Source organism: Pogona vitticeps, chromosome 2 (assembly GCF_051106095.1).
Source record: "Pogona vitticeps strain Pit_001003342236 chromosome 2, PviZW2.1, whole genome shotgun sequence".
Lineage (NCBI taxonomy): Eukaryota > Metazoa > Chordata > Lepidosauria > Squamata > Agamidae > Pogona > Pogona vitticeps.
In genome coordinates, this window is record NC_135784.1 from 116,007,960 (window position 1) to 116,020,889 (window position 12,930).

At 38.2% G+C, this 12,930-nt stretch overlaps 1 protein-coding gene across 2 annotated transcripts in view; it reads left to right on the top strand.

Moving 5' to 3' along the window:
* Positions 1–12,930, top strand: part of SLIT3 (slit guidance ligand 3) — a 595,328-nt gene that overhangs the window by 413,668 nt on the left and 168,730 nt on the right. For both annotated transcript variants that reach the window (XM_020780501.3, XM_078385818.1), the window contains 2 exons: positions 9,518–9,661; positions 12,201–12,364. In XM_020780501.3, coding sequence (XP_020636160.3) covers positions 9,518–9,661; positions 12,201–12,364 — 308 coding nt within the window. The remainder of the gene's footprint in view (positions 1–9,517; positions 9,662–12,200; positions 12,365–12,930) is intronic.

Sequence of the window (12,930 nt, forward strand, 5' to 3'; positions counted from 1 at the left end):
TGCTGTTCAACAGTTGGAAAGCTGCTCTCTGATTAGATCTAATTTAGCATTTAGTGGACTGTAAATTGAATCTTTTCATATTAGTCTAGAGACAAAAGGGTAAGTAAAATCCAATGAGTGTATCCTAGTAGCCGGCATAATTTCTAAAGCTTGTCAGTATCAGTGTGGTACACACTACATAGTAAACATGCAGAAAGGAAGAATGATCTTTCACTTAAGCTTTGTGCTGGGAAAGTGATATGAAAATCAGTGTTTTTATTTATGCAATAATGAGTCTCAGTAAAGAACTGCATCGTTGCTTTTGTACAAAAGTCAGCCTTTTCATAGATTATCCATTCCTTGAATAGCTCCACTGAAGCACACAGTAAACGCAGTTTTTGTTTTCAATTGTCTAATAAATTCATGACATCTTCTATAAATAAGCAGAGTTGTGGACTGTTAAGCCTAGCATTAATAATTGGCATGGTTTAGAAAACGCCATGATTGATAGAGCTGAGATAGAAAGCATGCATATGTTCTTTGTGCCTGCAGTATGGAAGTGTTAGATACCACCTATCCTTTTTTCAGTCTGCTGTTAGATACCATCTGTCCTCTTTGCCACTATCCTCTTCCTCCTTATTTACGTAACAAAATGTAACTACAAAATGTAGTTTTATGTTTTTTAAAAATTAATTAAAATAGAGTAAATAGAATACCCCTGGGGTATTTGCTCACCCTTTACTACACAGAGGCAAAACCAAAAGCTAGTGCATCCTTCACAAAGTCCCACTCAACTGCCTCATCGTGATGTGGAGACAACTGTGAGTTCTCAAGGGTCTTGAAAGTGAAACAGAATTGGAGGTAGTGACCACCATGTTGATAAGGCTTTAGGCATGGCCCTGGCTGCAGAATGAATGGCTCTGCCTGGCTATATATGGAAGAGGTTGACCATCATGGGATAAATTACCCATAGCAATTATGAACAAAGTGATGATGTGAAATAGTTATGATCCTCATGGAAAGACTAGGTGCACTCAGGTACCTGATTTTTTCTGATGTAGGAAGGTCACAGATCCTCAGAATATGTCTGAATGTACAGTATGTATTCATTTTCCACCAGAGAGCCAAAAGTGGTCACTGTATTGATAGTGGGGGGGGGGGGGGGAGCATTGATGTGATCTTCCTCCTCCTCCTTTTTGTTGTTCTTCTGTGACCAGAGTTTGGATATTACCATGGATATTTTGACCTGGGATGTGGAACCTTCAAACATTCATGTTGTGTTGAATCCAAAGCATTCACTAAGGTTTTTTTTTTAATCCATGTCATTATATTACTTCTTGTATTTGTTATTTTATTTTTGGGGAGGGAGATACTATTCATTCATTCATTCATTTTATATGCTACCTTTCTCCTCATAGAGAACCCAGGCAGCTCACAAGAATTAAAATTATACAGTAACAACAATGAATAATACCATTAAAAACCAATTAAAAATTGGTAAGGATTAAAACATTTAAAGAAACATGTAATACAGTGTCATAAAGCTTAGGAAAATCCTGCCAAAATCCTTTAAAATGCCCTTTTGAAAGTAACTAGAACCTGCTGCTCACTGTAACAGTGAGATAATCTGTTCCTGCCCATTATGATGCTTTGGACTTGCGATAAGCTTTCTGCTGTGGGTGCAGTTATGCAACAAAATTGATCAGCTGGTGCTGAGTATAAAACATGTACAAAAATAAAAAGCTGGTTGTGAATAATAATAATAATAATAATAATAATAATAATAATAATAATAATAATAATAATAATAATAATAATAATGATAATGATAATAATGATAATAATAATAATAATAATTTATTATTATTATTATTATTATTATTATTATTATTATTATTATTATTATTATTATTATTATTATTATTATTATTATTATTATTGTATGCCATCAAATCAATTTTGACTTGCCAGGAAGTACTCAAAAGTAGTTTATCATTCCCTTCTTCTGGAGGCACCCCGGGGCTGTGCAGCTCGCCCAAGGCTACAACAGGCTGGCTCTACTCCCAGACAGCAGATTGAGGAATTGAAGCGCTGAGACGCCTAACTCACTAAGTGATACGCAATCAATATTAAAGTTGTTCCATAAGGCATGGAAGTAATCCTTGTCCCTCATGCCTGGAATCATTAAAATCAGTTTATTACTAGGGCTTCAGTAACTTGGAATGGGAACCATTGATGTTTCTGTGAGTTTGTCAAATAACATCCTAATTAAGATAAGTACAACAAAATTTTCTTCAGCTCATTACAGCCAGCATGAGGGAAAACGGAAATTCCATATAGGTCATTGTCCTTTTGAAAGGCTAAGAGCCAAAGACGAATGAAAATACAATTCAGGTCAGCATGCTGAAAACGGAAGGCAGGTATCCTTAAAAGAAAATGTGTCTGGAAAGGAATCATTTGGTGGGAATTTGGGCACATCTGGCAAATTCTACTATGAGTAAACGTAAGAGCCAACTTAAGACCTGGCTCTTTAGACAGGCCTTCCCTCCTGTCAATACCTAACTTACTTTATTGCCATCTCTTGTTGGATTATTATTGTTGTTCTATTTTATACTGTCATTATTTGTACTGATGTTAGCTGCCCAGAGTAGACTTCAGTCTAGATGGGTGGGGTATAAATTAAATAAATAAATATGAGAAAAAAGACAGGGTCACCTGCTAAAATTACCAAGGAATATGCTACTTTCCAAACCCAAGAATGACACTAATTACCCTGTCTGGCAAAAATGGGTAGCTATTCTGTTCACCTAGTCATGGATAAATCTATGAGGGTGAGTCATAGATGTGAATCAACCCCTCTGCAAGTACTGTTGATTCAAATAAGTCTACTCTAGTTACAATTTACTATGCTAAAATAAATTGCAAATAGAGGGGGTCCATTTGAAATAAAGCAAAGCAAAGGTGGTAGTTCTATACCACACCCCATAGCACTTAAAACACTCTATTTACAAGTTAATTATGCAGGCTACACATTGCTCTCCCCCCAAGCTGGGTATTCATTTTACTGACCTTAGAAGGATGGGAGGCTGAGTCAACCTTGAGCCAGCTACCTGGGATTGAACCCCAGGTCGTGAGCACAGTTTTGGCTGCAGTACAGCAGTTTAACCACTGTGCCATGAGGCTTCCCCTTCTGTGCTTTAAAGCAGATGCTGCTTTATGTTTGTTTTTCAGAAATATAGTTTAGGTTTTCATAACAGCTGCGGAATAGCTGTGACAGAAATGCAAACAGATAGTAATTTGACTTGCATACAGTAAAATGTTTTAAATTTAATATACAGTTCTAGCCATCTATAATGTGGACTTCACGTGAGCTTGAACTCTCTCTATTCAGATTAATCTCTGCTGTTCTTCCTTCTACAAAAACAAAGACCTTGACAGTGAGTCAGATCGCCTGCCCTAGTATTTTTTAAATAGGCTGTTGTTATTGTAACACAATAAACAAAACAAAACAGTGCTCCTTTTTCTTCCATCTCTGATACAAGTTTATCAGATATCTGGCGTGGATATTTTGCTCTCTTTAGCAAAATGAGAATGAGATATAAGTCACGTGTGGAATATCTGAGGAAGCAATTACCAATTACTCTTGCACACCGACTTCATATTCAGCTGAAATTAGATTACAAAGTCCAAAGCATGGTTCTGCCTAACATGTATTAAACTGATGAAAAGTAAAATTCTGAAATGTTATTCGCTATTGAATCCAAGGCTGTAAAAATCTCTCCTTCAAAAACTCTCCTTGTATAGAATCTGAATTTTGTCTCACAACAGTCTCCCTAAAACGGGCTCGGTGACTCGTCCAGGGTCATTAAAAGATCTTCATGATTGAGATGGGATTAGAACCAAGACTCTCCAGTCTGTCACACATTCATAAACACACCATACTCATGCCATTTTTGCTGCTGCACTCATTTCAATTCTGTTTTTGTCCATTCTCATTATTGTTTATCTTTCACTCAGAATGTGCTTTATTTATCATAGAACACAGAGACAATTGGCTTAAAAATGTTTAATGATGCCATGATAAAAAGATAAAAGCAATCATAGAAACATAGGAGTGCTTCTGTTAAATTTCTCTTCTTGTTTCAGGTTATTATTAATGTATTTTTCAATTATATGGAATCTGCCAGGTAATTGGGGGGGGGGACCTCCTATTCTCATAAGTGTATTAAAGTTGGTAGTTCCCTTGCAAACTAAATTATGTTCTCACCATGTTCTTAGTTGTCTTCTTTGGCCAGAAAATGAAAATGCTAGTAAGGCCAAATATTATAGCAACATCTTTGGTTTTTTTTTTTTTTTTTTTTAAGTTTTGATTTCTTCTATTTTGAGAGTTCAAAATATTTATTTAGATGCAAAACACTTGAAATTGTGAATGTGTTAATAAAACAGTCATGAAAACAGTGATAGTGCAGAACAGCTGTTGATTGTCTAATCTGATTAATCTGCTGGATCACCATTGGCAGTCCTGATCACAATGGCAGTGATCTGGCAGCAATTTTTGACTTTTAAAATAACCCGCCTCGGAAGTCCCAAAGCTTCCAGAGGCTTCCCTAGGGTAAAGGAGAGCCCTAGGGAGCTTCAGAAGGTGAAACATAGGGGTACGAATCACAGAATCATAGGAAGTTTTCAATTGATTTAAATTAATTGTTCCCAGTACCCAAATCCAATTTGTTGTTTAGTCATAAAGTCGTGTCTGACTCTTTGTGACCCCATGGACCAGAACATGCCAGGCCGTCCTGTCCTCCACTGCCTCACGGAGTTGGGTCAAATTCATGTTGGTAGCTTTGATGATACTGCCCAGCCATCTTGTCCTCTGTTGTCTCCTTCACACTTTCCCAACATCAAGGTCTTTTCCAGGGAGTCTTCTCTTCTCATGAGATGGCGAAAGTATTGGAGCCTGAGCTTCAGGATCTGTCCTTCCAGTAAGCACTCAGGGTTGATTTCTTTCAGAACAGATAGGTTTGTTCTCTTTGCAGTCCAGGGGATTCTCAAGAGTCTTCTCCAGCACCACAATTCAAAAGCATCAATTCTTCGGCAGTCAGTGAGAACTGTGGTCCAGTTCTCACTTTCATACATCACTACTGGAAAAACCACAGCTGTGACTATGCGGAGCTTTGTCAGCAAGGTGATGTCTCTGCTTTTTAAAATGCTCTCTAGGTTTGTCATCGCTTTCCTCCCAAGAAGCAGGCATCTTTTAATTTTGTGGCTGCTGTCACCATCTGCAGTGATCATAGAGCCCAAGAAGGTAAAATCTGTCATTGCCTCCATATCTTCCCCTTCCATTTGCCAATAGGTGATGGGACCAGTGGCCATGATCTTAGTTTTTTTTATGTTGAACTTCATACAATTTTTGTGCTCTCCTCTTTCACCCTCATTAAGAGGTTCTTTAATTCCTCCTCACTTTCTGCCATCAGAGTGGTATCATCTGCATATCTGAGGTTGTTGATATTTCTTACAGCAATCTTAATTCCAGTTTGGGATTTATCCAGTCCTGCCTTTCGCATGATGTATTCTGCATATAAATTAAATAAGCAGGGAGACAATATACAGCCTTGTCGTACTCATTTCCCAATTTTGAACCAATCAGTTGTTCCATATCCACTTCTAACTGTTGCTTCCTGTCCCACATATAGATTTCCCAGGAGATAGATAAATTGGTCAGGTACTCCCATTTCTTTGATTACTTGCCATAGTTTGCTGTGGTCCATACAATCAAAGGCTTATGCGTAGCCAACGAAGTAGAAGAAGATGTTTTTCTGGAACTCTCTGGCTTTCTCCATAATACAGCGCATGTTAGCAATTTGGTCTCTAGTTCCTCTGCCCCTTTGAAATCCAGCTTGTACTTCTGGGTGTTCTCGGTCCACATACTGCTGAAGCCTACCTTGAGGGATTTTGAGCATAACCTTGCTAGTGTGTGAAATGAGTACAATTGAACAGTAGTTGGAGCATTCTTTGGCACTGCCCTTCTTTGGGATTGGGATGTAGACCGATCTTTTCCAGTCCTCTGGCCACTGCTGAGTTTTCAAAACTTGCTGGCATATTGAGTGCAGGATCTTACCGTTGTCATTTTTTAAGATTTTAAATAGTTCGACTGGAATGCCATCACCTCCACTGGCCTTGTTGTTAGCCAGGCTTTCAAAGCCCCACTTGACTTCACTCTCCAGGATCTCTGGCTCAAGGTCAGCAACCACACTACAGTATCTGGGTTGTCTGGGACATCCAGATCTTTCTGGTGTAATTCTTCTGTGTATTCTTGCCACCTCTTCTTGATGTGCTCTGCTTCTGTGAGGTCCCTACCATTTTTGCCCTTTATCATGTTCATCTTTGCACAAAATGTTCCTTTAATATCTCCAACATGTTTGAACAGATCTCTGGTTTTTTCCCTTTCTGTTGTTTTCCTCTATTTCTTTGCACTGTTCATTTAAGAAAGCCCTCTTGTCTCTCCTTGCTATTCTTTGGAAGTCAGCATTCAGTTTTCTGGAACTTTCCCTATCTCCCTTGCATTTTGTTTCCCTTCTCTTCTCTGCTATTTGTAAGGCCTCCTTTGACAGCCACTTTGCTTTGGGATGGTTTTTGTTGCTGCCTCCTGTACAGTGTTATTGGCATCCAACCATAGTTAGCCTTTTGTTTCTGTCCATGGAGTTTGATCCATTCTCTTCATTAGCTCTGGAGCTACTTGTACTTGTCCTCCGCTCTTCCTCAGTGGCATGTTGGATGCCTTCCAACCTGAGGGGCTCATCTTCCAGCGTCATATCTTTTAGCCTTTTGTTTCTATCAATGGAGTTTTCTTGGCAAAAATACTGGAGTGGCACGCCAGTTCCTGCTCCAGGTGGATCGCATTTAGTCAGAATTCTCCACTATGACCTGCCCGTCTTGGGTGTCCCTGCACGGCATAGCCCATAGCTTCTCTGAGTTACTCAAGTCTCTTTGCCACAACAAGGCAGCAATCTGTGAAGGGGTAAATGCAATTTACACCAGTACCAATTTACATAGTAGGGTTTTGCCTATTATTGAAAATGAGTTGAGATGTGGTATTTATCACTTAGAAAAGTTTATATTTCATTATAAGTTATTTTAATGTTATGATACAAAACAGTTTGGGATATATACTGTGGCATATTATTGCATATTTATTTTTATTTTAGAGAAAGATGGCAGAACCTTGTACTTAATGTATTAAAAGGTACAATTGATCATCTTTTTGGCATGTCCAAATCAACAGTGCACAAAATTCTTGTCTTTATTTACTGGATTTATAAGTAAACAATGGGCTGGTATTATATGCTGTAATGCATTGTAATACATGTATTACAATAGTGAGTCTTAGTACTAGATCTATTCCTTCTCAACAAAGAAAATGATTGGAAGCATTATACTTTCATAGTAACCAGAGATCCCCATCACATCTGAACTCTGAGAACTAGAAGTAGTATAAGGTAGTATAAAAACATCTTCCTGTGTTGAACTAACTCAGGTTCAGATGCAAGAGGAGATTCCAAGAAAGACCAGGCTTTGGTTTATCAGTATATATTAACTGTTTCCTTGCTTTTCTGTGATAGAAAATTGTCATTGAGCCATGGAACTACAGGACGGGTAGAGGAAGTCTTTAATTATCTAAAGATCCTGCTGCTGGTAATGTCATCCTGATGGCAGTGATTTTTAATTGAAGACTTCCTCCTTCCATCCCATGATTCCCATGGCTTCCACATGATGAAAGGGATTATACAGGAGCTGTGTGAACTGTGGGATAGAAGTAGGAACTGTTTAATTTCCAAAAATCTATCTCTGCTTATTACATCATCTCCCTTCTGCAGGGATATTTATGCCAGTGGGATTTCAGCCACGGTCTATTGAATCTTCCCATGTGGTTTATTGCAATTGGCTTTGATCTGCCATCACCACTGTACAATAAAATTACAAGAAAAATATGCGAGAATATTAGCAAGTTTAGAGGTGGGCAGTGGCCCAAAATAAACATGGAGTAGCAGTGGCAGAGTGTGCTCATTGTGATTAGTGTGGAGGAGGGCAGAACAAACTATCATAAGCAAGCCAGAAGTAAAAGCAGATATTCATATACACACAGGCATGTGTTCACACATGGGTCAAGGCTGTGCTTTTGGTGAGAGGACAGCCAAGAGTAAGCTGGTTTGGGTAGCTTCAGTCTCAGGTGGAACAGTGCCTCTTTTACCCAATGGAAGAGATTCTACCGCATGGTAGTGTTCTTGTGGATCATGATGGATATGATCTGTCCTAAGACTCTTCTGATTAATTACATGGTCTATAAACTAGGTTCAGGGATAGTTTTAGTCATTTGCCTATATTAGGAAGCAGAAGGGGTATGTGTGAATGTATCACTGTAGTCTCAGCTGGATTATACAGTGGCATTTGAGATCTTTGGCCATGGCATCCTGCTGGATTTTTGGCTAGTGTGGAAAGTAAAGGTACAGTGGACCATATATCTGGTGCAAAATGCAATAGCCAGCTTACATTTTGGTGTGTTCTTTGATCACTAAAATGCAGAGGTTCTGTGCTAACTTCATGTATTGTCATGTACTGCCCATATTCTGGGCAGAGTAAGGTGTAAAGTTCAGCTGCAAGTAAACAATTTTAAATGGTCTCAATGTTGTTTTATATGATTTAAACCGTTTCTCATTGTTTTTAAATTGCTAGCGGTAACACATCATGAGATCTTTTGATATAAAATGGAAAATAAATATTTCTAGTTAATAAATACATCATCATAATAATCAGGGGGACGTGGTGGTGCTGTGGGCTAAACCGCAGAAGCCTGTGCTGCAGGGTCAGAAGACCAGCAGTCATAAGATCGAATCCACGCAAAGGAGTGAGCTCCCGTCGCTTGTCAAGGCTCCCGCCAACCTAGTGGTTCGAAAACATGCAAATGCAAGTAGATAAATAGGGACCACCTCGGTGGGAAGGTAACGGCATTCTGTGTCTAAGTCGCACTGGCCATGTGATCACGGAAGATTGTCTTCGGACAAAACACTGGCTCTATGGCTTGGAAACGGGGATGAGCACCGCCCCCTAGAGTCGAGCACGACTGGACAAAAATTGTCAAGGGGAACCTTTACCTTTACCTTTACATAATAATCACTTTCTCAATGTAAGAACGTGTCTGTGTCTAGTCACAGCACTCAGTTTTCATTTTATTCTGTGTTTTACTTGTATTTTTAATATTGTTCTTAGGAGTTTTTAATATGATAGTTTTTAATGCTTTGTAATATTGTAATAATTTACTATTTGCTTTTTAACTTTGATTTTTTTTTAATGCTGTAAATTGCCTTTGATCCTTTGGGAGAAAGGTGTCATACATTTTTTAAATAAATAAATAAATAAATAAATAAATAAATAAATAAATAAATAAATAAATAAATAAATAAATAAATAAATAAATAAATAAATTCCTTTATGTTGCCCTCACAAATATAAATATCTGTTTTGTTGTCTTTTTTTGTATTTGCAGTCTTCTCAATGCGAATAAAATCAATTGTCTGCGGGTAAACACATTTCAAGATCTGCATAATCTCAATTTGTTATCTCTCTATGACAATAAACTCCAGACTATCAGCAAAGGGCTTTTCACGCCTCTCCAATCAATTCAAACTCTGTGAGTATCCAGGAATATTGCATCTCATGTCTGCATTCTCCATCAGAGGATGTTCCTTGTAAATGTCTGCATAGATCCAGGACATGTATAATTCTGTGCTCCTGTCTCAATCTCCTATGTCTGAGTAATATTATATCTGAATGCACAATAGCCCTATTCAGTTGCTAGATAAGGATCTAGGACCTACATGCAAGGAGAGGAACACCCTATCCTCATCCTCTATTGTCACTTTCAGCACACAAAAGTGACAGCCTGGAGGGAGTGGGGAGACTGAAGAACCTTGGGAAGTGGGAAATTGCTGGTAGTATCTTTTTTAAAAATTGCCTATTTTATTAGTTTTCTAAAAATAAAAACAAAGGATAAGGGTTTTTTTTTTCCATTTTCATCACTGACACAAACAGTTTGAGACAACAATAAGTACTGTTGCAGTTGACAAGATCGGAACCAAGCTCCCATTCCCACCCTGAATAAATTTCCCTTTCATTGCAACAGTGTGAGAGAAGATGCTTGTACAACCTATGGTATGATGTTTAAAAAATGAACTCCAAAGCCAGGCACCAAAGATCCATTGGATTCTATTTCACATTTAAATTATTTTCTTCCATCTTGGTCTCAAATTACTTCCCTTTAGAAACATTTGGTTAAAGACTTTGTGTAACTAAAATTTTCACTGTCAATCTTGTGGAACGTTCTATATCTCAAGTGAAATGAAATTCATTTCACAATTATATTCCCACTATCTGAATAAATGCTGCATATCACCATACATTTTTTTGGTCATGTAGTCCCTGTTAAAACATTATTTTTCAAAATATCAATTTCATATATTTTTGTTTCCTTTGTGTCTTGCAATGAAATGTGGTATCATATTTTAAAGATGAAGAAAGGAGGCAGAATTGTTTTATTTTTATTAGATATGTTGTATATACCATTTTTGACACTTTCTTGGATAACTGTTCATCACAAAACTGTGAGGGATTGTGTTTTGTTTTGTTTTTAAGAGCGAGGCGGCTTGGCTCCATGAGAACTGCTTTTGGTTAAAATATTATTAAGTGGAACTTCCTGAGGTCAGAAGAGAGAGTTTAAAGCTGATTCATGTATTCTCTCTTTTCTTGCTCCCTCAACAACTCAGTCACTTAAACATTACGAGCATTTCAGTGGCACTAACTACACAAGATGCTCATGGCCCAAGCAGGAAACCATTCTCCTCTCTGTCTTCATTTTAGGATAAGGCACCTCCCCTGGTTGGACTGTAGGCTGTGTAACAATCCCTTCTGTTACACAGTGACCAAAACCATATACATTTATGTCCTCTGCACACAAAATGGTTAATTGTATGGAGCAGCTGCTTTAGGGAACCACAGAAAGCCTCCTAAAAACAGCAGTAGTTCTATAATGTGATCTACTTTGTGTACACCAATCTGCCACATTGATTAATTTGGCTTCAAGGACCGTGCAATCAAATATTCTTGGCATGGAAACACACCACATAGTACAAGTTAATCCACACAAAGAGCATGTTAGTAGCTGATTGTTGCATCAGTGGCTATTTGGAAATGTTCCTGGGATACTTCACCTGTACATACCACTTTATTTGGCTGTTATGCATGTAGCAATAATTCGGATCTGTAGATAAATTTGTTCTATACATTAAAACATTGAAAAATGCTCAGGGAATTCAGGGAGTGCTATACATTCATGAAAAAAAAATCTGTGGGGCTCATGATAATCTTTTTTGTTATTTGATTAACAAAAAGGAGAGACTTTTTCCCCTCCTTTATTCATTCGTAATGCCAAGCGGGAGAACAGTCCCAGATAATACAACATAATAGATGTTTCCACAGATTAAATATAAATGATCTTGTTGCTGGATGGTTAAATTCAAGCCCTTCAAAACTAGTGTTGGCTTGTCAGATATTCCCTACCCTTTTGTAAGCATATTAGTCATGGCTAATGGTGTTTGAAAAGTTAAATTTAGTGCAGAACAGTAAATACATTCCAGGTCAGATTCATGGCATGGAACCATATCTTGACTGATATGATTACATTTTCAATTCAGTCATTAAGAGCAGTCCTCTGTTTGATCTATCAGCTATACCTCCTGGCCTGGGAGAACTTAGCTTTACTTGCATATGCTCTGATTTCTAGAAAACTAGATCTGTGATAAAAGTTCCTCCAAACTTTCTGTTTCTGAAAAAAAGATCTTTTGGCTGTAACATCTTGTGTGAGGCTCACCACTGAAAGCCGTAGCTGTTGTAGACAGAAGGCCTATGCCCTTTAAAAGCGGGCTTTGCTATATTAATTTTTGTTTCCTTCTGGGTGGAGGTTCACTGTGGATTTAATGAGCTAAGGTGGGGGGGGGGAAGATGGCTCATAGAATTTCTCCCATTCAGCTGCTGCTCCCTGCACCTTCCGCCAGGCCTTGTGTATTGGAAGCTGATTCAATTACTCCACTCTTCAGTTTTGTGTTCGTAAAAATACGATGATGGAGTACAGTGTCACAGGTCACTTCTGGTTAAACATCCCATCCCTCTTGCAGGCATTTAGCTCAGAATCCATTTGTGTGCGACTGCCATTTGAAGTGGCTGGCTGATTACCTGCAGGATAATCCAATAGAAACCAGCGGCGCTCGATGCAGCAGCCCACGTCGCCTTGCCAACAAACGAATCAGCCAGATCAAGAGCAAGAAGTTCCGTTGCTCAGGTAATTCATTTATCCCGGCTGCCCTGCACTTTCGGCTCAGGAATAAGCAGGTCCAGAGAGGCCACTAATCAAATCTGCAGGACCGTGTTTGCTGTAATGGATATTATGTAGCATCTTTGTGAAATTAAATTTGAGAAATTGGATTACTCCTCCAGAAAACCTATTTACCCTATGCATTAAGAGAAACAAACCTTTAGCTGACTTGTCAATTTTTAAAAAACTAAAAGACAGGGTGCCGTTTTTAAAGAGTGCATTGCTTTATACAGCCTTAAAGGAAATAGGATGTGTGTCTCTTGGGTCATTTTTTTTTTTAAGAAATGAAAGAATTAAGTTTTGATATGACAAAATCCAGAGCGCTTTGTCTAGCTGATTGATAAGAAAATCTCCCAAAAGCCAATAAATGGTTTGGGGGAGAATGGCTTGTTTTGGTTGGTTGTTTTTACTTTGCCATTTCTGCCAGTCAATGAAAGCATGTTTTCACATCCCTGCATCATCCCACAGGTGACTTTCAGATACAACTCTACAGTCAGCAGCTCCATTTAAAGAGGAATATAAGTTATTTCAGA